General features: G+C 35.5%; 2 protein-coding genes across 2 annotated transcripts in view; one reads left to right on the top strand and one right to left on the bottom strand.

The window, feature by feature from the left end:
* Positions 1 to 23,445, top strand: part of LOC120342571 (twitchin-like) — an 89,456-nt gene extending 66,011 nt beyond the window's left edge. The window contains exons 2-26 of the mRNA XM_078111256.1: positions 7,371 to 7,535; positions 8,846 to 9,008; positions 10,036 to 10,274; positions 11,086 to 11,230; positions 11,664 to 11,821; positions 12,271 to 12,501; positions 12,688 to 12,898; positions 13,875 to 14,038; positions 14,412 to 14,541; positions 14,817 to 14,965; positions 15,334 to 15,484; positions 15,904 to 16,056; positions 16,577 to 16,726; positions 17,079 to 17,233; positions 17,409 to 17,559; positions 17,687 to 17,791; positions 18,179 to 18,382; positions 18,874 to 19,061; positions 19,865 to 19,976; positions 20,162 to 20,253; positions 20,571 to 20,763; positions 21,729 to 21,850; positions 21,999 to 22,176; positions 22,397 to 22,558; positions 23,112 to 23,445. Of these exons, the coding sequence (XP_077967382.1) occupies positions 7,449 to 7,535; positions 8,846 to 9,008; positions 10,036 to 10,274; positions 11,086 to 11,230; positions 11,664 to 11,821; positions 12,271 to 12,501; positions 12,688 to 12,898; positions 13,875 to 14,038; positions 14,412 to 14,541; positions 14,817 to 14,965; positions 15,334 to 15,484; positions 15,904 to 16,056; positions 16,577 to 16,726; positions 17,079 to 17,233; positions 17,409 to 17,559; positions 17,687 to 17,791; positions 18,179 to 18,382; positions 18,874 to 19,061; positions 19,865 to 19,976; positions 20,162 to 20,253; positions 20,571 to 20,763; positions 21,729 to 21,850; positions 21,999 to 22,176; positions 22,397 to 22,558; positions 23,112 to 23,293 (3,975 nt within the window). The 5' untranslated portion in view covers positions 7,371 to 7,448 and the 3' untranslated portion in view covers positions 23,294 to 23,445. The remainder of the gene's footprint in view (positions 1 to 7,370; positions 7,536 to 8,845; positions 9,009 to 10,035; positions 10,275 to 11,085; positions 11,231 to 11,663; positions 11,822 to 12,270; positions 12,502 to 12,687; positions 12,899 to 13,874; positions 14,039 to 14,411; positions 14,542 to 14,816; positions 14,966 to 15,333; positions 15,485 to 15,903; positions 16,057 to 16,576; positions 16,727 to 17,078; positions 17,234 to 17,408; positions 17,560 to 17,686; positions 17,792 to 18,178; positions 18,383 to 18,873; positions 19,062 to 19,864; positions 19,977 to 20,161; positions 20,254 to 20,570; positions 20,764 to 21,728; positions 21,851 to 21,998; positions 22,177 to 22,396; positions 22,559 to 23,111) is intronic.
* Positions 2,306 to 5,412, bottom strand: LOC120341821 (uncharacterized). Its single transcript, XM_039410380.2, has 9 exons — positions 5,281 to 5,412; positions 4,515 to 4,559; positions 4,123 to 4,281; positions 3,866 to 3,922; positions 3,372 to 3,425; positions 3,088 to 3,276; positions 2,959 to 3,015; positions 2,573 to 2,755; positions 2,306 to 2,356 (listed from the first exon to the last, which is right to left on the bottom strand). Exons 1-9 carry the CDS (start codon positions 5,362 to 5,364, stop codon positions 2,306 to 2,308), a joined length of 879 nt encoding a protein of 292 aa, XP_039266314.2. The 5' UTR covers positions 5,365 to 5,412.
* Positions 23,446 to 27,585: the final 4,140 nt, after the last annotated feature.

Below are 27,585 nucleotides of genomic sequence, written 5' to 3'. Positions count from 1 at the left end.
GAGGATAGGAAGGTTGATGGAGATAGGGCAGTGGTTCGAGGATGGGAAGGTTGATGGAGATAGGGCAGCGGGTCGAGGATAGAAAGGTTGATGGAGATAGGGCAGTGGTTCAAGGATAGGATGGTTGATGGAGATAGGGCAGTGGTTTGAGGATAGTAAGGTTGATGGAAATAGGGCAGTGGGTCGAGGATAGAAAGGTTGATGGAGATAGGGCAGTGGTTCGAGGATAGTAAGGTTGGTGGAGATAGGACAGTGAGTCGAGGATAGGAAGGTTGATGGAGATAGGGCGGTGGGTCGAGGATAGGAAGGTTGATGGAGATAGGGCAGTGATTCGAGGGTAGGAAGATTGATGGAGATAGGGTAGTGGGTCGAGGATAGGAAGATTGATGGAGATAGTGAGGTGGGTCGAGGATAGGAATGTTGATGGAGAAAATGGGTCAGTGGTTTGAGGATAGGAAGGTTGATGGAGATGAGGCAGTGGGTCGAGGATAGAAAAGTTGATGGAGATAGGGCAGTGGGAAGGAATGTAAAACGGCACTAGCTCGAAAGTCTGAACTTCTAATAACGGTTGAATCATTTTACCGTGTCGGCCGATATGTATTCCGTGACGGCTTCTTCACTTGTAGAAATCACTGATACCTTCATGCATAGACCAAATTCAATGTGAAGAAATTAAATATAATTGGCGTTATAACCAAAAACTCTCCCTTAACAACAAAACATTGCGATAAACTTGAGTGCTGAAAGAACAACTCAAAAATACGATTTCAATCTATTTTTTGCTAGTAGACAATTTAGCATGTTTTTCTTGGTCCTTAGATTGCCGTAGTATTTTAGTCAACTCAAAGGCGAGTACACCAAACACAATTGAATTGATATAACAAGACATTTTAAATTTTCGGGTCGGCCATGGATTGAATAGTTTAAGCAACAGAAATCTTGTTTTCCACTGAAAAATACGTTTTTACAAGAAGTCGCCTAATTGAGTGTTGAGCGATGAGTGTTGCTCGGGAATTTTCTATTCTGAACCCCCTCTCTTTTAGAAAACCATGGCTGCGCCCCTGATTATAGATAATGTTATATCTGAATCACTACCATATTTGACTCTACCGTTGTCATTTTGTAAATTTTTTTGGTGGTGTTAATACTTCTTTATAGATACTAAATTTACCGGGTCAGTATTTAAGTGGACCAATAGATCGCGGAGCCCCGACGTGTCTTTAACGCAGCCCTGAGGCTCCGTACGGAGCCCTTTGAGAACCTATGAGATAGAAGATGTTCATTGCTGGGAATTGATACATCAAACTAGTCTCTCCAATATCGAAATATATGTAATAAGAACTAATTTCAGCATTTCGAAATTTCCCTGTCTGTCCAATTTAGGACTGTTTGATGAGAATCTTTGCCGTTACACGTCTGACGCCAAAGTGTTGCGGCTTAAATCACTGGCGGGTTAAATATAGAATTTCTGATATCAATGTTTTTTTTTGTCACAAGATTTCTTTAACGTTGAAGAGTTTTTTGTTTTGATGTTTTCATGAAGTTAACCGAAAATTTGAAAATTTGACCGTTTTAAATGAATTTATAAAAAAAAAATTACGATTTGCGTTCACGTTTTCCTACGAAAATCGATATGTACAATTTGTTATTTTTTTTAAATTTTATTACCGGTACTAAAATAAAAGAATACATTTTATATTCAAAAATAAGGCAAAAAATATTTTTCCAGTTTTCTTTTCAATCCTTCACTTGACATTCATTTCTTTTGTCATCTAGCTAATGAGAAAAAGAAAATTAAATTTTATAGAAGGACATATGAAATATCATTCTATATTTATACTGGAAAGCAGGAACGTCGGTGAAGCAATTTTATATGACTAGAACAAACTGAAAACAAATATTTTATTATATCATTTTCATGCAACTCGATGAATAAAAACTAAAACCTAAAAGACATCTTACCGATCTGTCAATGGGACTCTCCAAAATATCACGAATGTCATCATCTTGTGGAACTTCATCCAACATCTTATCCATGATATGTCAAACATCAGCTCTAATCTGAAAAGTATTTTTTCATAAAATGACAATACTTATTGTAAACTACTTTATTAAACTAAACAATCTTTGATTCAAGTTTCAACGCCTTGATTTCTGAGCCTCAATTGAAGCGCATATAGGATAAACAGAATTATAAAATTAAACGTGTTTATTGCTTTAAAATATTGTTTTAACATTTTCCAAATAATGATAATAAAAGCCGAAAATTGCAATAGCATTTGTATGTTTATATTCTAACCGATTTTCATACTTTGCAATCTTCATCCGAAGGTAACTTTCTTTTTCTCCTTTTTCTCTAAAATAATTATTATAAATCTTAATTTGATGAATTCTATTCAAATACATGTATCTCTAGTGCCACACCATGTACCCGAGTCCGAGAATAGTATAGGAGACTCACAATGTCTTACAAAATGCTAATGTATAAAATGCACTGAAAAAAGTCTGTCATTTTTGCATTAGATAGACTAAATAATACATTTTTTTTTCATAACGTATAAATGAACCAAACCTTGTTTCTACGTGACTTGGGGCGAGCTCGTGCGTAATCTTGTAGGCTTGGTAGATTACGATTTATGTTGTTCAAATCGCATCTTTTTATGTCAAATGGAGCCCAAAATGCAAGTGATGGAAAGTCTGCATTGCCTTTTCGTGTAGGTGGTGCCGTTTTTGGTCGCATTTTCCTCACGTTGTCCTATAATAGGAAGCAATTATGATGTGGTAGGTATGCACCAGAGGGTCATGCTTTGAATTATTTATTTACCCGAAAAACTTTGAACAAAACACTATTTTATTTTGGTAATTTTCGATTTCATAAAAATGATTTTCCAAATACAGTTTGCGGCCAATCTAACCGTCATTGGTATAATTTCAAAAGTAAGTTCTGATTTCACGAACCTCAGTTCCGTATTTTCTTCCAGTAGGTGTCAACTCCAAAGGTTTGAGAAATCTCGTCTGAATAGAAGAATTCGTGTAAGATGGCTGATGTTGGTAATCAATTTATGAATAAAAAATATTTTACTCCACCTTGTTTCTTCTTGATTTAATGCACGTTTGAATATGAAGCTTGAGGTTCGGAAGATTACGATCAATTTTATAGATATCGCTTTGTTTGATATCTACAGGAGTCCAGAACGCCACAGGTGGGAAATATCTTGTTGCAGGGTCTGTTCGATTGACTGGCGCTGTCTTCGGTCTCCGGAGTCTAATTTTGCCCTAAATTTGAAAGAGCAGGATCAAACTTAGAATATTCGGTTTTTCGAAATATTTTTTCAAAAAAAAAAAACTTATAGAAATATTTTGTAACTAACCTCGACCTTTGACACGACCAACTCTTTTTCGTCAAATACCGCTCCGGGTATATTCTGAATGCATATTAAGAATATTACACAATAGTAATAAAAATCATGCTCTACAAAGAATTTAAAACAAGAGAGCAATGCTGAAATATATGGAAACGAAGGCATATAGCCTACAAAACGTAGCAGTATTAAATCTTTCACAGTACCGGTAGTCTTTCTAGTTGCTGACCACCAGATCGCCGAAAGGTGCTCGCCGACCCGGCACACGGTGCGCCATTTTTAATTTTGATGAAGTCATCACACCAAAATGCAAATTGAAAAACGAATGGCATGGAGCCCACAGAATTTTTTGAAATAAATAAAAAAAATTAAAGCAATTGGTCCAGTAGTTTGATAGAAAGGGTAACAGCGCTATAACAACAAGGATACTAACAACAACAACAATTTAACAAAACGAACCATAGGCTCACTTTGTGTCCAATAATTAAACTCGACTCACTTACTTCAAATGACTGAGTTTTCTCTGCTGGCATCATTGGCAATCCCGGATATTTGTTATCCTGAACAGAAAGATGCACTGTTAATATTTTATTATAAAGAAATTTTACTGAAAATGAATGTAGTAAAAATCTTTGGCTAAGAATTAATGAAACGTTTACCAAGAGCTGCTTGCTGAAATTCCAATAGTCCGTATTTGCGGGATTATCTGCATTGTCTAATATTTTTATCGATTAATTTGGCATTGTAGTGTTGAACTTACATTGTCGCCAGATGCCTTTGAAGGCTTTTTCAATGCTGCAGTTTTCTCATAGTTTGGAGTTCTTCCGAGTTCCACGGCATCGATTGATTCAACTAAAGTCATCGATGTAGAGTCAGCATTTTTCTCATCTTTTGGGTTCCGAAAGCAACAGAAGCAAAACTGAAAAATGTATCGATATTGCATTTCAATTTAACTGCCAATAAAAAATTGTTATCTGACAGAGCATCCAGTAGTGTAAACATAAAATTGATACGCTCAACTGCAACCGATGCAACCAACTATAAGTATGTATCTATCCCTCACTTTCCTACAAGGCAGCACATAGATAGTTCAATCAAGCACAAAGGTTCATATTAATTTTATAAAGAGACAAATGATTAATTTAAACCCACCAAGACTGCTCCACGGATCCAGTTGCAAAGCTTGTAGACTTTTTTCTAAAAAAAAATTTTTTCCAATTTAGAGCATAACAAAAGCTCGGTCGCAAATAACGAAACTTATACGAATCATTCTCTTTTCTGAATAGCTAAACCAAAAAGTTCTATGGCAACAGTTGCTGACCTGTCTAGTGCTAACTATCTAGTTCTGTAGCATTTACTTGTCATCTAGCTTTCAAGGTCACGTGGACCAAAAAAGTTTCAAGTGTATTGCGTATCGGCATTCGAAACAGCCCTAAAATACTTGAGTTCTACAACTTATATACAGGTGCTTCTCTTATTATTTATTTTTCCGTAAGTTTCTGGGTAAGATGTATAGATGGGAAAAATTATATGAGAGGAATAATTGGATTATCTATTTTCAATTGTAACAAACAAAATTCGACGCTAAAACATGGGATGAGATACAATGACCTGATTTTACTTCTTAGTTTCATCACAGTGTTTACTATGACGTCATAGTTGCAAAACCATCAACCAAGTTTGTAAAAATATTTAATGGAAGCGCCATCTATAAACCATAAAGAGTTTTGTTTTGACAAAAAATATAACTAAAAATGTACAAGTATATATTTGTCTCTTGGATTACGATTTTACGTGCGCTTTAATTAAATGATGAATTTTACAAACATTTAATAGTATAACCATGCTCGAATAAAATCCCTCCGCTAAAGTAAAAACAAAGTTATCACCAAAGTTTGAATATGTTGATTTATTTTACCTTTTTTTTCGGTTCATGTGAATCGACTTGATCACATATTTCTCTTTCCTCCTCATCGCAATTGCCTGTCTCTGTCCCACTCATTGTGGAACTGAGTCGGACTGAGAGCGAGTAGACAAACGTCGAGTATATCCCTCGGAATTTGTAAATAATATTAATTTGTATTTACATTTTTGGTTAAAATAAATACATTTATGACCTCATAATGAAACACCGTCGAATTTTTAACAAGAACGTGGAAGACTAAAATACATTCAGATTTTGGTAATTCCTAATGTACGATACTCGGTTGTGGGGAATTGGTGGATGCTGGTCTTTGTTTGGGGTGGTTCCGCGGAATAATATAAAATCATGAAATTAAAGGTAATCACGATCCCACGAGCTGTTTTCATAAAAAGCTCAATCAGTATCGCATAGTTTTCGACAAGTTAATTCGTATATTCAGAGTTATAGCTCTCCTCCCATGTCCATATAGTGTATGTAAAACCGTACACGTGTCGTATAATATCATATAAACGTGCGCATATCAAAATGTTCATTTTCAACCGTAGACATTTGCCTCCTTTGCATCTCATCTGGAATTTTAAAATTTGTTCAGAATATTCAATGCTGACAATGACTTAACTATAAGAGGCTTCAAATGGGAAATCATTATGAGAATTAAGCTTTAAATCGTAGGGATTAATGAGACACCTCACTCGTTTTTAACTTGTTATGAAGCGGAATATACATATTTTGTTTATAGGAATCCGTTAGTTGTTCGACAAGTGAAGTGAAAAAAGGCAAGAAGAAATTTGGTAATATTTAGACGTACTAGTACAGCATACGCCATGTACAGCTTGCTATGATGCATGTTATGGAGAAACTTTAATTGACTGAAACAGATAAATTCTTGCAAGCGTTTACCAGGCATTGACGTCGGAATCATGTTGTCTGAATAACATACGCAGAATCCTAGTCCAAAATGATGGATTTTTTACTCGCATTTGACTATATTTATAATTATGTGTATTCAAAGAACTTTTACTTTTTAACAAAAAAAGTGTTCAAATCTGTGTCCGAATTTAATAGATCTTGTGCCTAAAATTCTAAATTTGTCAAATACAATAATCGAATAATTTAACCGGGATTTTTGAGAACATGAGTAACTCTGCTGATCTTTTTTTGCAGTGCACACGCCCGCATATCGTTAGAAGCGAACGCCTGGTTGATTAAAATAAACGCCGAAATCCCATGAGATGGTGATGGCATCAGCTGAATCCACCCTTATAAAGTCATGAAGCATGTTTCCTTCTTACCCAACCGTTTGGCTCCAAGACGGTACTGTTGTATGGCAGCCTGCTCAACATGAAATCAATGTAAAGTAGAAAATTATTAATTAATATATAGAAGAATAACCGCAGAATAAAAATACGAGGTAGCAGACAAGAAAGTGGGACATAGATTTAGGAAAATAAAATAAAAATATTAAGATACCTATATAGTATTATCATAATATAATGTCTTTGTTAAAACTGTTTAAATGCAGTATAATAATGATAGTGTGATTCTGCGAAAATTGTTGATAAGGGTTTGAGTTCAATAAATAATGGAAGTTACAAATCAGATATAGATCATAGATAGGAAAAATTTTGCTTTTGATTTTTATTGTTTTATATAAAAATAAACGGAGTTATTATACTTAATACTTAACGGCCCATACTTATATCCAAAATTGCACTTTCAGACGAAATATATAGTCAACTATCATGAATGCCATGTGATTGGGTCGAGTTTGTTATGTTATCTTTTTGGGTTGAAAAGTTCCGACTTGAAAGTCATACAACCTTACTTAGGATGCCATAAATTGCAATACAAAGCTGGAGAGATTCTTATTGTTCCAAAATTTATTGTTAACTTACGTACAAATGCTTGTCTATAGCTTGTTTGTGGGGGAAACGTTGATCATTGCTGAAATATATTCACAATGAAATTGATTACACGTGTTGGTGTCATATCTTTTTCCTTTTGCACTACTATTTATTTATTCTGAAAATAGTATAATAACATCTTTATCGAAAAGTGTTTTTTGTTTTGCTTATTTTCTACAGTCAACTCGGTACTCCAAGGGAACGCTTAACGTCGTAGGTTTCAAAGTTTAGATTGTTTGTGAAAGATTCACCTCGATAATGTCGGATATAACTGTATCAAAGGGAGGTAAAGCAACATTTTCCTGCGAGCTACCTGACGAATCGTACATCGGATCATGGAATCATGTGAGATTCTTTTTTCAGTGTTTAGCGAACTATGACTGAATTTGAGTTTACATCGTCTGTATCCGTGTGCTGTTGTCACTACCGGTAATCAAATTTATCTCCCAAACGTTCATCATTAGACTAGGCTTAACTTTTAATTTATGAGATATGAATTTCAAAAATTGTTTATTTAAATTTTGTTTATTTAAAATTGACACCCCAGATATTAGCCGAAGTTCGAGTCCACGAGGCTAGATAGGCTAGGAATAATCAATTTGTAAAACCAAATTCCGGCATAATTTGAGTAGTATTTATTGAAAATGTTGGAAATGTGATAATTTAAAATAAAAACCTATACGTTTTTGACAAATATGGTATCTACTTTTTTGTATGTAATCAGCGCATACATCATTTTATAGACATCCTGCTTATTTTCAATGCTGATATTGGCTTTACCAATGTTAATTATAGTTAGAAACAATCGGTATCTTCGATTTCAGATTTCAACAAATACGACGCTGGCGCAATATTTATTGTAAAGAACATTTCTCAAAATTTGAAAAAGATTGCTATTTAACTACAGAATTCCAGAAAGGCGATAACATATTTTGAAAACATAATAATGACATCATAATATGATACATCTAATATTGATAATTTATCACAAAAAATGTCGCATTACTACTAAACTTGAGATTATAGACAGGCAGCGTATATAAATTAGCATTGGCTTTGTCAATATATCACTGTATACGCCGATCACTTAAAGCATTTTAAAATTGTAAAAAAAAAAGACTAAAAAACTAATTACCCATATATAACAAATAGGAAATTCTGAGTGAATTTGTCGAAATCATAACAGTTTTTTTAAATAATGTAAAAAATAATAAACCACTCGAGCTTGAAATCGCTTTTATGGGATTATACTCTAATATGAGTATAGTTAGTAATGGCTCCCAGGAAAAATATAATAGGGGGATTTTATCACAGTATTATTGCAAGAAGGTTCACACAACAGATGACAATAATAGTAGTTATTGCAACACCACACCTCGACACAAATATGTGTCCACTTCAATTCAAGGAAACTGAAACACAAGTTTTGAACCGACCAACTCAGCTCACCTGTCTCACAGCCAATACACTTCTGAAACATCACTTTTTTGTTTATTTTTATTGTAAAATTCCAAATTTATTCACTCATAAATTCTAAAATAAATGGGGGATTCGTTGCAAAGACATGAATTACTTGGTATTAGTTTGAACAACTTTTCAGACAGTTATCTCAATTTTTATAAAGTTTGTAATGATCTATATGCTTTTGATTTCAGAAAGGAAAGAAACTTGCCCACGATGGATCTCGAGTACTTATAACACAAAATAAAGCAAAACATAGTTTGGTAATTACAAAGACCAATACTACTGATGCTGGTGAAATTACCTTTGAAACCACGAAAGGCGGCGTTAAGGTTCCGTTCAAGCTCATTGTGACCGGTAAGTGTTATCATCGACTTGATTTCAATAGGAGTTAATCCAAGCGATTTGCAAAACACAATTGGCATAGACGAACAATCAAAGGAGAAATTTGCCAGATTCTGCGTCATCCCAGATTATCAATACATGAAAAAACCTAGATGAATTTTTAATACTTTGTAATGAAAAAGAAATTCTGACACAACTTTGAAACATGTCATTGTTAATGATATAATAAAATAAATAATATTAATAAAAATTAATTGAACTTTATAAACCGAATAAGTATGGTAAGGATCATTTCAATTGAAAATGCTAATTCCATCACTAGGAACATTTCTATCAGAAATTCATGCAAAGAGAAATGATACTTTTAGCTTTTATTAATTTATAAACAAAATTTATTTTAAGTTAATATACAACTTGGATTATATTTTCAAATGCATTATGACTTCTTTCGCAAATTTGTAAAATGTAAAGAAAAGAATTGTTGAAGACGATAGATAAACAAATCGAACACAATCAAATAAGTCCTCTGTAGTACGATCCACGAACGAAGTTTGCTCATTCGAATCTCAAATTTATGTATAAACCAGAACAGCATAGATCTCCAAGGCTACATTTTAGTGGTTTTAAATTTTAATTATGATTAGTTTTTATAACGAAAACGTTTGAAATTGCAAGCCTATAAACTTATTCATTACAGGCAGGAACCTTTCCAGCAACCGAAAAGTCATTTGTTATCACTGACCTGCCAGTAGGCAAGAGATACATGTTTCGCGTTTGAAATTGTTGAAGACGATAGATAAACAAATCGAACACAATCAAATAAGTCCTCTGTAGTACGATCCACATAATTCGTATTAAGACTACTATAAAATTTGATAATATTATTGTAGTGCTATTTGCTAATTCGTCATTGCGCACCAGAAAATAATCACATGAATCACAGTTTTGATATATAATTTTTTATTGTTCTTGACACGAAAAAAATATTTTAGACCTTTTTGATTCTGTATATTATTCTATATTCAAATATCATTCTCAGAACCTCCTTCGATTGATCCTGTGGAGTTTGAGAAATGTGCAAAGGCATTAGAAGGATTGCAAAGCGGTGGCAAGTTGGTGCTAAAGGTTCCTTTCAGTGGTGCATCCCCTATCACTGCTTCATGGAAGTTTAATGAAAAGATTATCAAGACTTCTTCAAGATGTACAATCACAACTACTTCTGATTCGAGCACTCTGACGCTCACTGAATTCAATGCCGATGATTGTGGAACTTATGAGGTAACGTTAGGAATTAGTTACTCATAGTTTCATTTCATTTAAGATTAGTATTACCAAAACTCAGATTTATTATCGAATTGAAGAACATTTATGGCTGGTGATCAGAAATAAACGGAGTTATCTTGAAACTAGTGTGACAGGTTTGAAATGTACGCCAAAATTAACAAATTATTAAACTATTGAATACTCTAGGCCAGGGTGACCAGGATTAGTAACAGCTGTGTAGTTAACCATTTGCGGTTTTGCCAGTGTTATTCAATAACAGTCTTGCTACCTTCTAAACTTCCCATTTTGGGCCACGGAAAGTTTATATGGCTCAGTCTAAATTAAAATAAACTTGAATTAAACTTGCGTGCTATCACCGCGATCGTATAATATGGTCCACAGACCCAAAACTGGGAATTATATTTTAGTATATATATGAAATATTATAAAATTAGTTATGGGCAGGGGTGGGCCTAGGGTAGGGCCATAGGGGCAGCACGTTGTAGGGGGCAGCAGATCCAAGATGTAGAGTTCGCGTTATTACACATGTGATGTATTGCACATCAATGTGCTTTTATAAGTAGAGTATAACAGTATATGTTGTATAACAACATATATAATTTGTTCAATCCCTGAATTATTTTTGAAGTTATGGGAATAAAGGGTCGTCGTTACAAGAAACTTGCCTCGGTCAGCAAAAAAGTTTTGCACACCACCGGTTATAGTAAACATTATTCCAAATCATTCGTCTATAAGAATCCATGAAAGATTGTATGAAAAGTAGTGAATTGATGAAAAGCAAATACTGTAGTGATTCCTATTTCAGGTTACACTAAAAAATGTTCATGGTGAAATCAAAGTACCAGTTGAGGTAACTTTATCTGATGTATCCGAAATTAAATTTGAAACGGTTCAACAGCCAGGAAGCACTACGACAAAATCTCAAACTATTACTATTGAACAAGAGCAAAGTGAGTATTAAAAACGTTTGAAGTAAAAGACGTCTTCAAAAATGTATTGAATGCAGAAGCAAGTCCTCAAAGGCATCGAAAATTATCAAAACTATGAGATGTTAAAAACAGTTTCCTATTTGATTATATCACACAATTTCTAATTACCATATCAAAAATTAAACAGTATTTTCAACGCTTGAAAATATAGTACCAAGAGCTTTTTAAATTAAACTATCATCTAGTTGGGGTGCTAACCTACAGCCCCACTCCGCAATTTTGCGATCAAATACCAGCCAAATTTAGAGACATGTTGATTCTAAAATAAATTTAGGATAGAATTGAGCTTCTCAACCAAAACCGAATGCATCTATATTTTACTACATATTCTAATATGCTATGACCCGTGTGAAATATTGATTTATTTTATTATTTCATTTATTTCTAAATTCAGCCGAAGTTATGGAGGCTCCTTCTAAACCTGGGGGAAGTATCAAGTTTGACAACATGTCAGCAAATAGATTTACTATTGGTCTGACTGTCGGTGCTGGAGCCAACGTTACAAATTATATCGTGGAGAAATGCGAGTCTGGAAAGAGTGATTGGCAAGAAGTATGTGATTTTTTATATTCATCCATTATTCATATAAACGAATAACGAATATAGTTTCATTTGTTCATTATCAGTAAAAGTTTTAAATTCAATGACAGATCGTTTCAGGCTCAAAGTGAGGATTCACAAGTTACTTCAACGTACCTGAAGTACACACTGACTAAACTCAAGTTTGTAGTAAAGACCCAAAATAAAATTCATTTATTAAAGAGGATTCATTTGAATTCTTGAAGCTAGTACAAAAATTAAATATCTACACTATTCCAATATATTTAATCACTGTTTACGCCGTATGAACAAAGTTTGCTCGCTCGAATCTCAAATTTATGTACAAACCAGAAAAGCTTAGATCTCCAAGGCTACATTTTAGTGGTTTTAAATTTGAGATATGATTAGTTTCAGTAACGAAAACTTCTGAAATTGCAAGCCTATAAACTTATTCATTACAGGCAGGAACCTTTCCAGCAACCGAAAAGTCATTTGTTATCACTGATCTGCCAGTAGGCAAGAGATACATGTTTCGCGTTCGAGCTACGAACAAGTTGGGAGTTAGTGAGCCGTTGGAATCCCGTGCTGTCAATGTTCAACCACCGTCTAATCCCCCTGATATGGACGCTGCAGTTTTGGAAAAGCTAAAAAGCGAGCAGTTACCCAAAGCTGGAAAAGATTTCAAACTGAAGGTGAGATTGTAATCACAAGACTGGTTATGGCATTTGATCTAGGAATCTTTAAGAAGATTTCAGCTGAAGACTGGTGTTGTATACTTCATTGTAATAAAAAGTTAAAAGTACTATGTAAAAACGCCAAGCAAAAGTGAACGAAAACTGACAACATAGGACCATAAACTTCAATTTTATGTCTTCCAGATACCATACGTTGGACACCCTCTGCCAATCGCAGTGTGGTCAAAAGATGGCAAAAAGTTGAACACTAAAGGCAGAATTTCAGCCGAAACGACTGACAACGCAACAACTTTCACAATAACCGGAGTTGGGGCTGAAGACTCCGGAGAATACAATTTGCTATTGAAAAACAAGGCCGGTAGTAACACGGTTGGATTTAAGATGGCAGTTATAGGTAAGTGACTGGATCATTAATAGTTTCAATCAATATATTACGTTTATCAAGGACATTATCTATTGCAAATGTTTGAACATCAATGCGAATCGACTACGAACAAGCTCATGATTATGTAATAGATAAAGACGCGATAATTAAAAATATTCACCCGGCAAATTATGCTCTAAATTTAAGTATAAAATAAAACTATATTGCTAAGCCATTCTCAATATATATGTTAATTTCAATATGTAGCTCTGACACTGATCGATGTATATGGAATTACTGTCCCAAGGGATAGATCATTGCATATGACATCAGATGACAGGCGGTATACAAACTATATAGTCACCCTAATGCTATGCAGTAGTGTTCGATTTTTCATTCATATTATGGCTATCTAGTATTTGCTAACGTTTCATGATTACACTTCGGATAGACTTCTGATTCTCTGTTCAGCCCGTGATGAATATGAAATATGCTGTGTTAACCCATATCCTGTGCTAAGTGATGTGCGGGATGTAACTTATGAAAACCCAAACGTTAATAGATTATGTTCCTGGCTATAGCACTTAGGCTTATTGCCTATGAGGGAAAATCTAAACAATTAAATGTTATTTTCTCATAAAAACTTACTTCGTAAAACAGCCTCATCCAAGTATTAGTAGAACCGAATATTCGTTAATGTCTCCTTCCTATAAATCTTAAAAAATTGAAGATCTATGAAGCTTTTTTAAGTTAAGTTTTAAGAGTTTTATTATTATAAGATGATATGATAAAAAAATGTACTTCGTTGTCTAACTAATAATTTGCCGATGCCGTCACGAAATCACTGCTTCGTACCATCCCACTGTTTGCAGTCAGCATCAGCATCAGTTTACGAAAATTTCGCAATTGTGTTTATGTTCTTGGACAGTGATGTCACCCAGATATGAATCTGAATATATTGTACAGTGTTTAAATTTATTCTTTGTTCATTAATATTTAATTCAAGATGCACCATCTCAGCCCATTGGCCCCATTGATTTTGACCTGGTAACTGGTACCGATGCATCTTTTTCGTGGAATCCACCTAAATCTGATGGCGGTCGTCCCATCACTGGATATGAAATTGAAAAGAAAGACACAAAATCGCCAAATTGGTCCCCTGCGACAAAGGTGAATGTGTTTTATTCTATATGTACCAAATGTGTAATGTTACATCAAGTAGAAATACAAGGTTTTGGTGATATAGTTTATTATTTAATCATCCGTTACTTAAAACATTAAACGACGTTTCACCGGCAAATTTGGTACAATCAAATAATTCCTTTATTCAAATTTAACTATAACAAAAACCTTTCTATGAGCTGTAATTTTGTAATAATAAAACCCCTTCAAACAGATAGATCATTTTTCAATCATACATGTTGCATAAATATGATTTGAGTAATTTTTAATAGATTATTTTGGTGAATCAGTAAATTAATTATGGCATGGTGATAAGCCAAATTTAAAACTGTTTAACAATGAAGAAATATTTTCAGTATAGGTTGGACCAGATGAAACAACATGTACGGTTGAAGGGTTAACAACAGGCGTAAAATATACTTTCCGGGTAAAAGCGATGAACCAAGAAGGAGAGAGCAAACCACTTATTTCCCAGCCGGTACTTGCTTCAGGTAACACGCTGGCGCTTTCTCGTCTGTCTGTCATTCTTTGATAGCCCTAAAATATATTTGCTTTATCCGCGATTTAAAAACATAAATATCTGTCTTCTTCATCTGATTTGAGACACATGTTTTATGACAAAGAATGCAATACGCATATATATATTCTGGGTTTCTAAAAATATAACACTCTACAGTACATAACTGTGAAAAGATGAATATTGGTGTGTGAATGTTTTTTTGTTGCACTATGAAAAAATCAAAAACATAAATGTTATGCTTTTAAGGTCCTCCGGGTTCTCCAGGTGCCCCAAGTCCAGGCAAAGTAACATCGAGCAGTATTTCTCTAACTTGGGATCAGCCTAAAAGCGATGGCGGAAGTCCTGTGACGTCATACGTAATGGAGATGAAAGAAGATAACGGTGACTGGGAAAAGGTATGAAGGTTTAATTAAGTAAAGATTACATTTTATGTTTTAAGAGCAAGCCGATTTGTAATTTTATTTTTCTTCAATTTTATGGAACTTTATGATCAAAAAATATTTTTGAATAAGGGCAAGTTGAGGCCGAAGACACCGCTGTCAAGCGCCATGCCCAAAACCGCGGTTCATATGATATGATTCACTTGTCTGTTATTTGCTATACGAGTGAAATATCACAATTGCCACCTGTATGTCTATCCGGAAAAGCTTAACCGATCAATGTCCACCTACCTTCAAACTTCTCCTAAAATCCAGATATATATATATATATACATCCTCATATTTTTGCAGCAATATCTATCCGCAACTCTTTGGTTTATTAGGTTCCACACAAATCCGTTGAAAATCTCTGCGCGTCAATTAAAAACTTGAAAGAAGATTCGAGCTACAAGTTTCGCGTTGCTGCTGTCAATTCATCAGGCCAGGGTCGATTCATAGAGACGGATAAACCAATCGTAGCTATGGATGCTCCAGGTACGCATAAATTATAATTTTTTAAAGAATTTTTAATCCTGCATTTTTGGCAGGCAAACTTTTTCTCGTTGTAAATTCAAAACAGACTGCCATATGATAAACAATGTTGTGAATACTAAACCAGAGCGTATTTTTTACATAAATTTATTCGAAATTTTTGTACGGGGAAATCAAGCCCATTATGAATGACCAAAGGGCTTCAGGGCCTATAATGCACTGGCTCAAATGTATTGACGTATGCCACCATACTGTACTTCTTATTAATGGATCATAACTATAACATCTGTTATAAAGCACCGACCGAGTGTCGTAGGTAGAAATATTCTGCCCCCTCCCCCCCAAAAAAAATCATTCACACTTATTTCTCGTACTATTCGAAAGACTTTTCAATTGTACGTTTTTGAATAATTCCGACACAGAGCCACCGGTGATCGAAGAGGCTTTGAAAGCCACTTTAGCTGAGCCTCACAATTCGAAGGCAGGAGAAGATGTTGTTTTGAAAGTTCCGTTCACTGGACGACCCAAGCCTGTTGCTACTTGGCAAAAGGATGGAGTTGATCTCGAGTTTCCAGGTTTTTTCTTCATCATTAAATATTTTGTTCTATATATACCTATAAACCTAGTACGAAATTAAATTCACTTTCCGAGACTCCCTTCTTTGTATATATTTCACTATTTAAAGCCCAATTCAATATCTGAATATCCCATGACTTCAGAGCAGTATTAGCGAAACAATTAAATTCTAGAATAAAAAAATGATCACGTAGTATTGAATAAGCATATATATGATGAGATTTCAAAGTGTAATTTCTGAGCATATCTCTTGTTTCTGTGTAGCATTAAAGTTGTTTCAATAAGAGGACACTTTCACAAGGTGCATTTAGATCTATTCGCACACAGACAACAAAGAGCAAAATCGTTAAACCTATAAAGATGCAGTTGCCATCCAATTGGCCTCTACCTTAGAGTGCTTTTGGTCTTCCACATCGAGAGCGAATATGATTTTTAGGACAGCTATACAGAGATGTGTATTTCCAATAAAGTTCGATGTATTAATAATACACTAAACATCACCATATTTTGCTATTTCAGAGGGCGACACAACCAAAGAATCTGTTGTGGAGAAGGGATCTGTGACCTTAACTCTTCGTGGAGTCAAGAGATCGGAAACTGGCGCTTATAATGTGAAACTGACAAACACCGAGGGAGAAACAGAAGCTAAACTCAACTTAGTTGTAAAATGTAGCCGCTTACAGTAATCAACCGATAAATTATTGTATATTTGATAAATAAGAGGAACCTTACAGCTATTTCTGATCGTTTTACTCCAATTTACAATCCCAGACCGATTCCTTAGATTTCAATGAAACAAATACTTACTCAGGATGAAAAACAATTGAAAACTCGAAACAGTAAAACGTTTAACGTCACAATGATAGTAAATAAGATACACTTGAGTTCAAATTAAAATTCAGTCTGGTGTAGTTGCTCTAATCACGTTAGTTTTTCAAAACATTTGAGTTGCCCTTGAGTTAGTATTCAAACTTTTAATACCAAATGTACATATTTGTAATAATTGCTCAACGTATCACAGCTGCTCCTGGAAATCCAACCGACATGAAAGTTCTCAAAGCTTCATCCAAAGCAATTACTGTTGGATGGAAGGCGCCAGAAGACGATGGAGGAACTAAAATTACACAGTATGTCATGGAGAAAAAAGACGACGGAAAAGAAGTCGAATGGACGAGAGTGAGATTTATTAAATGTTTTTATTTTCGTCAAGGGAACTAAATTCTGTCAATTAAGATCATCCCAAGTTTATGCTATGTTGTAAATGAAAAGGTTTGTAGACTTCTCTCTTTTAATAATTTGCTCATTTGAAATATATATATAATCCAATTAAAACTGTATGTATCATTAACAGGCAGGAAAAATTCTTCCGGGAGAAAAGTTGCAATTTGTTGCTGACCACGTAGAAAAAGGAACTTCCTATGCTTTCAGAGTCAGTGCATTTAATCAGTTGGGAAACAGTGGATATTTAGAATCTGAGTTCATTCTTGCTGATGACAAATATAGTAAGTAAATATTATATATATTGATGGACGATATTTAACAGAGAAATATTACTAAAAATCGTCTACTACATATACAATCCTACACTCAGAATTACATATATTTGATCATATCCAATTGTTTTGTCAGAACCTCCTGGTCAACCTGGGGTACCACAAATCACAGACATCAAAAACAACTCCTGTGTACTTAGCTGGACAGAACCAACTGATGACGGTGGCAGTCTAATCAACGGTATGTCACAAGATTGATATTCAATTTACATGCTTTCTAGTGTATGATATTACCAAGCACTTAAGCAGTCATTATAATAAGGACATCATATCACACAGAGACACCCCATGATCTCTGGGGCGGGCTTTTACAATATCGCATATGATAGTCTGCACCTAACTATATTTTAATAGTCACTAGATATTATGCCTACTTCTTGAACGTTGTCTCGGATAGCTCGTCTTCAATATGACTGGATCGAAAAGTTTGATCTCTCAATCACAATTTGCTTCTCGCCAATGATTTTGAATACACACATAAAATATATATATACATGATTATTCCTTGCTGCGACTAAAAATCTAGCAGATCGAATTTAATATAAAGTCAGGGATCGCTGTATTCCAGGATATCTTATTGAACTGAGGAAACAGAACAGACGCAATTGGGTATCAGTTAATGAATTTGATCTGACTCTGAAAAACACTGGATATACTGTCAATAAACTTCAAGAAGGTTCAGAATATTCATTCAGAGTCACCGCTCATAACGAAGGAGGAAACGGGACACCAGGGTTGCCTTCACAGAAAATTGTAGCCAGAGATCCTGTCCGTGAGTAGTAAGCCATTGTTTGTCACGTTTGCAGCGTATTGGGGTTATTTAGGTGGAAAACAAAAGTTGTTTAGTGATTTAGTTATGTGGAACAAATGCCCAAATCGACAACCTTGATGCACGATTGGCATGGTTGGAGAGAATGACTCTGGAACAATCAGAAGTTTGGTGTGTCTACTGTCTATAGAAAAGTGATTTATTTGGAAATATCCTTCCAGTGGGAGTCATAATAATTTTATGAGACATGAAAATATGTTGCGTCCACAAGATACAATTGTACAAAGTTAGCATATTGGAATATTCAGTTGTTAACTGCACAAATAAATTATATATATATATATATATAATGCTACTCATTCACAGAATGCATTCATTCTTTAGACAACTGTATCTCTGAAATTTATCGGGCTAGCATAACCTGTCTCCATTCATGAAATTTTCCACTATCATAATCTAGAAAACCATTAAACTTACGAAATTACACGTTACAGCACCTCCGCCTCCAGTTACCGGTGTAAAAGTGACAGATATGACCGACAACAGCGTTTCATTGGAATGGGATACTCCGGAAGATCTCACCAAATACGCGTTCAATGGATACGTAGTTGAGAAATGCAAAGAGGGAACTACGAACTGGATGGCATGCAATGATTATCCTATCAGGACAAACAAGTACAGGGTAAGCAAACAACACACCATGGCTAGAAAAATGCCTCTCCCAACGTTTTTGGAATTATTCCCGTTTCCTCATCACGCACGAGACAATTTATAGTAGGCCTAAACCAGACGTATAGACGTAAGCGGCCGATTAGGTAATATAGGTCGTAATGCTTCAGATAAACAAGTCAGCGATGATCTAATATATGGACACAAAAAAATGAAACGAAATATTTTACACACACTTTCCCAAAACCATATCCTGAACGAAGCTGGAGCTATGGAACGGCTACCGGGCCAGTGGGACTAGTGTAGTTTAGCACCCAAGTATTTCTAGTGGGCTAGTGGGCATGGTGTAACAATTCGTACATATTTTTGTCCATTCTTCATCGGTGACAACGGACTCGTATTGACGTGATTGTGACGTCGCAATGAAGTAATTTTTGGATGGCGTAGTCGGGAATGACATATGCAAGAATTGTTACATCACGCCCGCTTGAAGTACACTACACTAAACTTCGATTGACAACCGTACCCTTCTCAAAAAACTTTCTACTTTCGCGTTGCACGAGATAGTAAAATCAAAACCGAGGACAGTCTTGGCGTAAACCGTTTGCTTGGCGGCAGAAAACACGTGTTTCCGTGAACAAAAATAAAACAGTTTAAAAGAAAAGGGAGAACAAAAAGAATTAACAATGAGAATATTAACAACAACAGCAATATAATAACAAAACGATTTGTAGGTTCATTTCGTGTTCAACAATATCTCAAACAAAAGGAAAGATCTTTGTCACGTGAGAGACTGATTTGCCTTTTTGTTTCCAGATTACTCGCATGTTTCCCGGTGACCGATACAGTTTCCGTGTGAGAGGAATCAACGATGGAGGATATGGAGATGCACACGCTCTCGAATTTATGGAGGTCAGGCAATTACAAGGTATTGACAGTCTTTTATAATGACTGGTGAAATTTTCCATTGTCGTAAAAATAAAAATTCTTCAGTAAAATTATTGTGCAAATTTGTTTTTTCGACGACATTTGAATTATGCCTGGTGTGGTATCAGAACATTTTGTGGAGCAGATTTAATTCCTAATGTTTTAATAATATTTATTTGATTACAGAAAAGCCTAGCATCAAAGTCGACAAGTCTCTTCAAGAAACTGGAATTGATCTCCATGCTAACAATACTGTTAGAATTGTGGCTAGCGTCAGCGTGAGTTTGTACCTAGGATAGGATTTACATATTTATCTCGGGGGATATGAAAGCAGATATATTGGCTTAATCATATGGCAAACCATGACCTCTCGTCCGGTCACCAGTCCATGTCGGGTAAGGGATTAGTTAGCCAGTCATTTGTTTTTTAAAGCATGGACTTCGAAACATAAAACAAAACTACCTCTACCTCTATCCTGAATAAATGAACAGCCATTAGATTCTACCGTGAATTTAGGCATCTCTGCGTTATTGGAACACTCCATCACCATTCGTACAAAATTAAATCGCTAAATTGAATACTAATTGTACAACAGGGTAAACCAACCCCACTGATTCGCTGGATCAAGGACGACACTGACCTCGACAGAAGATGCGCCATAACGACTCAAGATGGAGTTTCACAGATGATTATGAGAAACGTTACAAAAGCTGACTCTGGCGTGTATAAAATCACAGCAACTAATTCAAGCGGAACTATTGAAATCCCAATTAAGATTTCAGTACGAGGTGAGTCACGGATATTTTCATGAGCATCGTACTTGTTCATATCCGTAACCATAACCAATCAGCAAGGAGTTAATGGTAACGTAACAATTGCAATTTCTGCAGCCGCCCAGACCTTTATGGAGGTCAAGCAACTACAAGGTATTGACAGTCTTTTATAACGACTGGTGAAATTTTCCAATGTTGTAAATAAAAATTCTTCAGTAAAATTATTGTGCAAACTAAACTTGTTCATATCCGTAACCATAACAAATCAGCAAGGAGTTAATGATAACGTAACAATTGCAATTTCTGCAGCCGCCCAGACACTTCTTTCGCTCGGGCAAATATTCAATCATGGTTGTAAACATTGCTTCGTTTTCACAGTTGCAGTGCTTTTTGTCAGTTTTCAGTTGTATTTCTAAAAAATAGTAGTTACGTAAAAATCCTAATCGTCATTATGTCTTCCGAGAAGCTTTACTTAAGTGGCAGTAATCAAATTAGTCTCGCAAACGCTGTGATAGACTAGACTAAAATTTGGTATCAATACCTGTCAGGTGGCACGTGGGTGAACATTTTCATAAATATGATGATTTTGAACATGTAAACCAGTTTAAGAGGGCCCACACATCAAAATGAACAGTAAAGTAAAGTAAAAATGTTGATGGGGTCAAGGGGCGGGGAAACGTCAATTGCGGTATTTGATCAGCGACGTGTTGTTGTGAAATATTGTATTTCTATATATTTGACAAAGCTTCAAATAGCATTCTAGTTGATAAACATCTAGGAGGCTATATTGTTCTATTCATTCTTGTTGCAATGTTAAAAATGATTGTACATAAAACTTTGTAACCAGTTACATAAGATTGAATTCACGTACCTAAATGACACTTCATGTGTTCTAGTGTTTCAGGCAAATACATCTTTCATAAATTCTATTTTGGTATTATGCACGAAGCTTCGCATATCACTACATGACCTCATTTTAGACACCCCGGATCCACCGTCTCATATTACTATCGGTGATCTAACAGAAGATGGACAATTGGAAATAAAGTGGAAGCCACCTGCAAATGATGGTGGACACCCTATCAAACATTACTGTTTACAGGTTAGTCTTACGTAAGTAATGGTTATCTCATTGATGGAGAATTTCCCATATACTCTCGGTGTCGATGGTCCTGCAAAACCACTCGCATGGAGTGAATTATTGTACCATTGTATCTTTTTTATTTAAACACAGCAAGTCCTCTTTACAGATGAGAGACGCCTACTCCAGATCGTTCCAGACCGTTCAGGACAAAATCAAAGGAACATCCTACGTCATGAAACACCTGAAACCGGGTTTTACTTACTACTTTAGAGTCATTGCTGAAAACGAACTGGGACGAGGCGATGGAGATCAGTCTAACCTAGTTACAGTTGTACAGAGAAGAGGTGAGTCGATTTTGTAAACGTTAAAATTTTAAGGAGTGAGTTGAAAGTTCAATAATGTTGCTATGTTTATATGTTAAAATATTACTGCATTCAATTTTTTATAGATAGGAAAGGTCAGGATCGAAGTTTTAGTGGTCATGTTCGCTTTACTCCATTGCTGATTTGTCTTTCAGTATTGAATAATATTTATGAATAAATCTCTCGTTTTTAACATGCACAGGACCGCTTAAAATCGAGAAGACAGACTACAGATCGGTTAAACTTCAAAAACCAGCACAGTTCCATCTTTCGCTCAAGCCTATTTCAGTGAGCGAGCACAGTACAGCTCGCTTTACTTGTGCTGTGGGAGGACTCCCCGAGCCAGAAGTTACTTGGTACAAAGGTACGTATTAAATTAAATATTATTTCATATTGTTCATGTATAAATATATGTAGAATTATTGGCTTTGGAAAACTATCTGTGATTTTAAGTGATTATAACAGTTTTGGTGTATAGAAACTGATATAATATATATATATATATTGATATTATATATCGCGTTTTCTGTCTCTAAACAAGTTAAGGAGAACTATCAGCGAATAATATAAAAACACTGTAATGCCATATTTAACCCCGTTTATTTTCACCACCAAGCATTATTTATTTAATAATTCAACATGTAAGATTCGCTGAAATGAATATTTTCAATATCCAGTGGTAATCATTATATAGAGCGTTACCTCCAAAAATAGAACTAACAGATTTCCTAATTACCTCTGCAAAAATTTATTCAACACTTGAACTTCTGTCTGTGTATATGATTGTACCAAAAAGATACAGCAGTCCGCGACACTTAGTTATGCTCTTTCTAGAATATTTTCCAAATTATCTGGGTTCATTTTTTTGGGTCACCCTATGATCCTAGATATTCATTTCATTTGTTGATATCTTGCAGAGGATTACCGCATCAAGCCTAACAACAAGTACTCCATAAAAAACAGTTATGGTGTTTGTACGCTTACTGTTCACGATTGTCGACCGCGTGATGCAGGAATGTACCGGTGCGTCGCACAGAATCCTTCTGGCAAAGCAAGTGCGGAAGCAAATCTCAACATCAAGCATGATCTCAAATATTGAAATCCACACCATGCTACCATATAGTTTGATTTGATATTATATAATTACGTGTTTCATTCTGTGGTTATTTTTGTTTCAATGTTTATGTTATATTGTGTAGACTTGAAAAAGGTAATGGAATTTGCCTAATACGAACTGAATTACTAAATAAAGTTCTGTAGTGTTTCAATTCATTTGGGTCCGTACCCGTTATGTCAAAACTATTGCATCTATGAAGGCTAGAAAAAGCTGTTAAAAATAGGGTTGACATACAAAGGAAGTTAACCGGCGCCCAATGCGTGCAGCTGACTTTCTTAACGATCCCGCCATATGTAGACGTTGAAAATCGAAAATCGTGTTGCGGTGTTTGCGTTGGGAATTTGCCTCCACTAAATAACGAAATGCTAATAAAAAAACAAAGAAAAATTCACTTTTAATAACGAGGTATTTAATCACGGAGATCGAGCCTTGTCTTCTATGGCAGATTTATTGAACTATTTTATCAAAGACCCGTGAACAAAACTTCAAAATAACTTGGATCCGGTCTTTCGAGAAATTATATTTCAACGTCCCTAAACGCGCACTTTCGCCGCGGCGTTAAAGGATTTTTCATAGGCAGGTGCAGATATGAGCAAATTATAAAATAGCCTTTGAAAATATGAAAGTCATTTGACAAAAGGAAACCCTCACATATCCAAAGTGAGACCAATGATTAAATATAAAGAATGAGGTGCGGTTCGAATCGAATACTCGAAAGGTACGGACAGATTTGGACTGCGATCCGCCAGTTGAGTAGCCCTGTTCTATGGCATCGCGTACTCTTGATAGGCGTATCTACGCATACGATCCTGTGTGGGCAGAAACGTCCGTGTTCCCGTGCAGCAGGCAGTGAGAACCACTGACTCGTGGGTCACAAAGTGATCTACCGCGTCTTTAGGTGAAACGCCAAGTCACTAATTATTGCAAAAAAACTGTTTCATTTCAGTGATGACATTGATAATAAAACCGGTATCAATTTATTCTAGCAATTAGTGAACTACCGTAGTACGGCGCTATGCAGCTACTGATGTCGCTACAACGTTCATGGCATAACAATTAGGTGGAGAATGATTATTTGTCTAATCGCCATTTGAATGTCCTCCTCTGGAATAGTAGGCTGCCGTAGGGGGAAATTGGGGACACTTTTTTCTTTTGCATACTTTGAGCCGTTTATTCTGCACATTCATTTCACTTTGAGGGACGGAATAAAGAGAGGAAAATGTAGTTTTTATTAAGCGACTAAGAAATTTCCTTGCGACACACATCTTACCACCGAAATGCTTCGAAAAGCGTTTGTCAACTGTCCCACTGTACCCCACCTGTGGGGTACATTCCTGTGGGGTACATTCGTACACCTGTGGGGTACATTCGGACAGACCCTGGGGCACAATTGGGCATTCGGTTTAATTCAACGATGCACGCCCTTGGAAACGAGCAAAAAATCAGCAGAATCATCTAAAGTAGAATCATCCAACCTTTTTGTCGAAGGACCACATGAAATTCACTAATAATTGCGCGTGCCACTTAACACGTTATGTAGTTATGTTCTAGTTTTGCTACACTGACTATAGGTTAAAGAAAAAACATACAAAATCGTCTCACCGAACTTTTACATTTATAAGAACAATAAAAAAACGAAGATACAGTGGAGTCAACAAGTTTTCTTCTACACGTAGATATTTCAATGTGAAGTTTGGCACTGCTTTTGACTAACAAGTTTGTCAATATTCGGTGTGATGGACGATGTACCAAGGCGGATTTTTCATATATGACTGTCAGAAATTAGTGATATCACGGGGGATTTGACATGGTTCATCTGTGAAAAAACTTTCAGCACAAATAAGTACTGCTCAGTAATGAGGTCATGAAAACTGCCATTTTGTTCGTCCTCTAAAATTTTCCCCTACATACGTATTTTCTGTAAAATTTGAGGAATGGCGAGTTATTAAATTCATCAATATTTTGCTTCATTGCCGAAACATCAAAGATTTTATGTATGTAAAAGTAGTAAAAGAACAAGTGTGTAAGGGACTATGGCACCTTTATGTATCGATATACCCCAGTTGGTTTCGATTCAAAATGGCACTCGTGGCTCGTTTGAATAGGGCTAGCAGAGCGCATCTAAAAAAAAAGAGCGCATTCCAGAAAAAGAAACAAATAGTTTGTATCATATCTTTGTATACTACTTCACTGTAAAATAGAATTTTTACTCAATTTGTTTTTATTCAATTTCGAAAAAACAGCGCGGGCCACTCGGAACACCTCCGCGGGTTGGACGACCCTGATTTAAAGAACGGGGAGAATTCCTATTTCGAGATTTAAAAGTTTGGAAATCAATGTTCAACCAAAATATTTCAGATATTTTTTCAAAGAAATCCGTAAACAAATTGAATTATTTTCTAAGGGTGGACCTAAGGGTGGATTCAAATATCAAACCGCAGACCGGATATAGCACGAATGTGAGAGCTTATTTTCCACTGTGCGCCATGTCCCACTGTGACCCCTATTTATTAGCGGATTCGGTTTTAGGGCAGCTAAAAGACATTCACTTCCAACCAAGTGCAATGCTCAAGTAATGACTCGATCTTTAACTAATGGGTTCAAATCTCACCAACTTGAGTAAAATGGCAAACACGTCTATGTAATGTACAGTATAATAATGTTGATACAGCCAAAACGCCAAGCAGAAGTGAAGAGAAAAAAGAGAGAGAAAGATGAATTCGGAGAACAGAGTCTGTACAATGGATGCGTTTGAAATGTGAAAAAGGGCATAACATAGCAATTAGAACTTTTGACCCACTCCCTTTGAAAATTCCTGGCTACGCCCCATCAAGGTATTCATCAATGGTGGTGCTACATTAAGGATTGGCCTGGCAGACTGAATTACAAGTAAGTATCTTGCATTGCAAAAGTTTATCACTTGTTAACCAAAACATAGCGCACGGATATATAGGACACAGAAACACTACATAACAAAGAAATTTATAGTGAATTCTAGAATGACTTTTGACCCTTTCTGATAGTTACCATACATTACAGCTTCCAGAAGTAGAAGATTTCTTTTACAACGACTAATAATTCTAGCACAAAATCAAAGCGTTTTCAGTTTCAATAACAACATCGACCGTTATACGAATTCAGTAAAATGAGTCATAGGTTCAATTCGTGTCCAATACTCTAAAATCTTCATTTACATAATATATATCTACTGAACAGATTTATCAATAAGGGCGGAATATAGGCATTTTAAGTTAATCAACTAACACAAACTCAATGACGTTTACAGTCGATTAGAAATTAATTTTCAAATCAGATCGTTTCGAAATCGATCGCAGTTGCAAATCTGGGATCAGTTGGAGATAGGGAGGGCGAAATCGAGTCTGAATTCGATTCTCCGCGGAATCGACTAGAATCGATTCCGATGCATTGGAATCGTTTCTTGAGGTTAAAACTTGGATTGCAAACAGTGTATATAACGTTTTATGGCAAGTCCTTCACATATGTATAAATTGCTTTACTGCTATGCTGAGTTGTTACGACGTCGCCAACTTCACTGTATATGTATTTTTCAATAGAAGACTTTTAAGATCATTTATTTTAAAAGTCTCTGTGGGTTCTGAGGGATTCGTTTTTTCATGCGATTTTGTCTACTGTGACAGATTAAATACCTATATATATATACTACTTGGCCTTCTTGTCCTTCCACATATTTGAACATAGCTCTCGTGTTTGATTTCATATAGTATTGTTTAAGTGGGTAGTTTTTCTCGGCAAGATATGACGAGAATCGAGAATCAGAATCGAAAATTTAGAAATTGGATAAGAATCGAATATATACTTGTAAGCAGTGGTGGGATTCAATTTTTTTGTCAGCCGGTTCCATCACAAATGTCATATTTTTCACCTGGTTCTGTTACAAAAAGTCATTGACATTAACCAGTAATCCTAACCGGTTCGCTGATCTCATAAAATTCCGTGAGATGGTTCTATAAAACCGGTGCGAACCGGCTGAATCCCACCACTGCTTGTAAGTAGTCATACTTATCATCCTTAGTTGCAGACAACCCTCCGCTCGACTCATCGGAAAAAATTAACCTCATATGCGCACTATATAGTCGAACGTCTCAGACTTACTCGAACCTGGAACAAATCTAATATTGTAGCTCTACGAGACATTTAAGTTACTTCTAAAAAATTGATGTCCGCGCTGGCCCATCAGTTCGTAAAGATATCGAAACTATTCTTACTCTTCCTGAAATCTAAATCAAGCATTT

Source organism: Styela clava, chromosome 3, assembly GCF_964204865.1.
Source record: "Styela clava chromosome 3, kaStyClav1.hap1.2, whole genome shotgun sequence".
Classification (NCBI taxonomy): domain Eukaryota; kingdom Metazoa; phylum Chordata; class Ascidiacea; order Stolidobranchia; family Styelidae; genus Styela; species Styela clava.
This window is presented reverse-complemented; position numbering and strand designations above follow the sequence as displayed.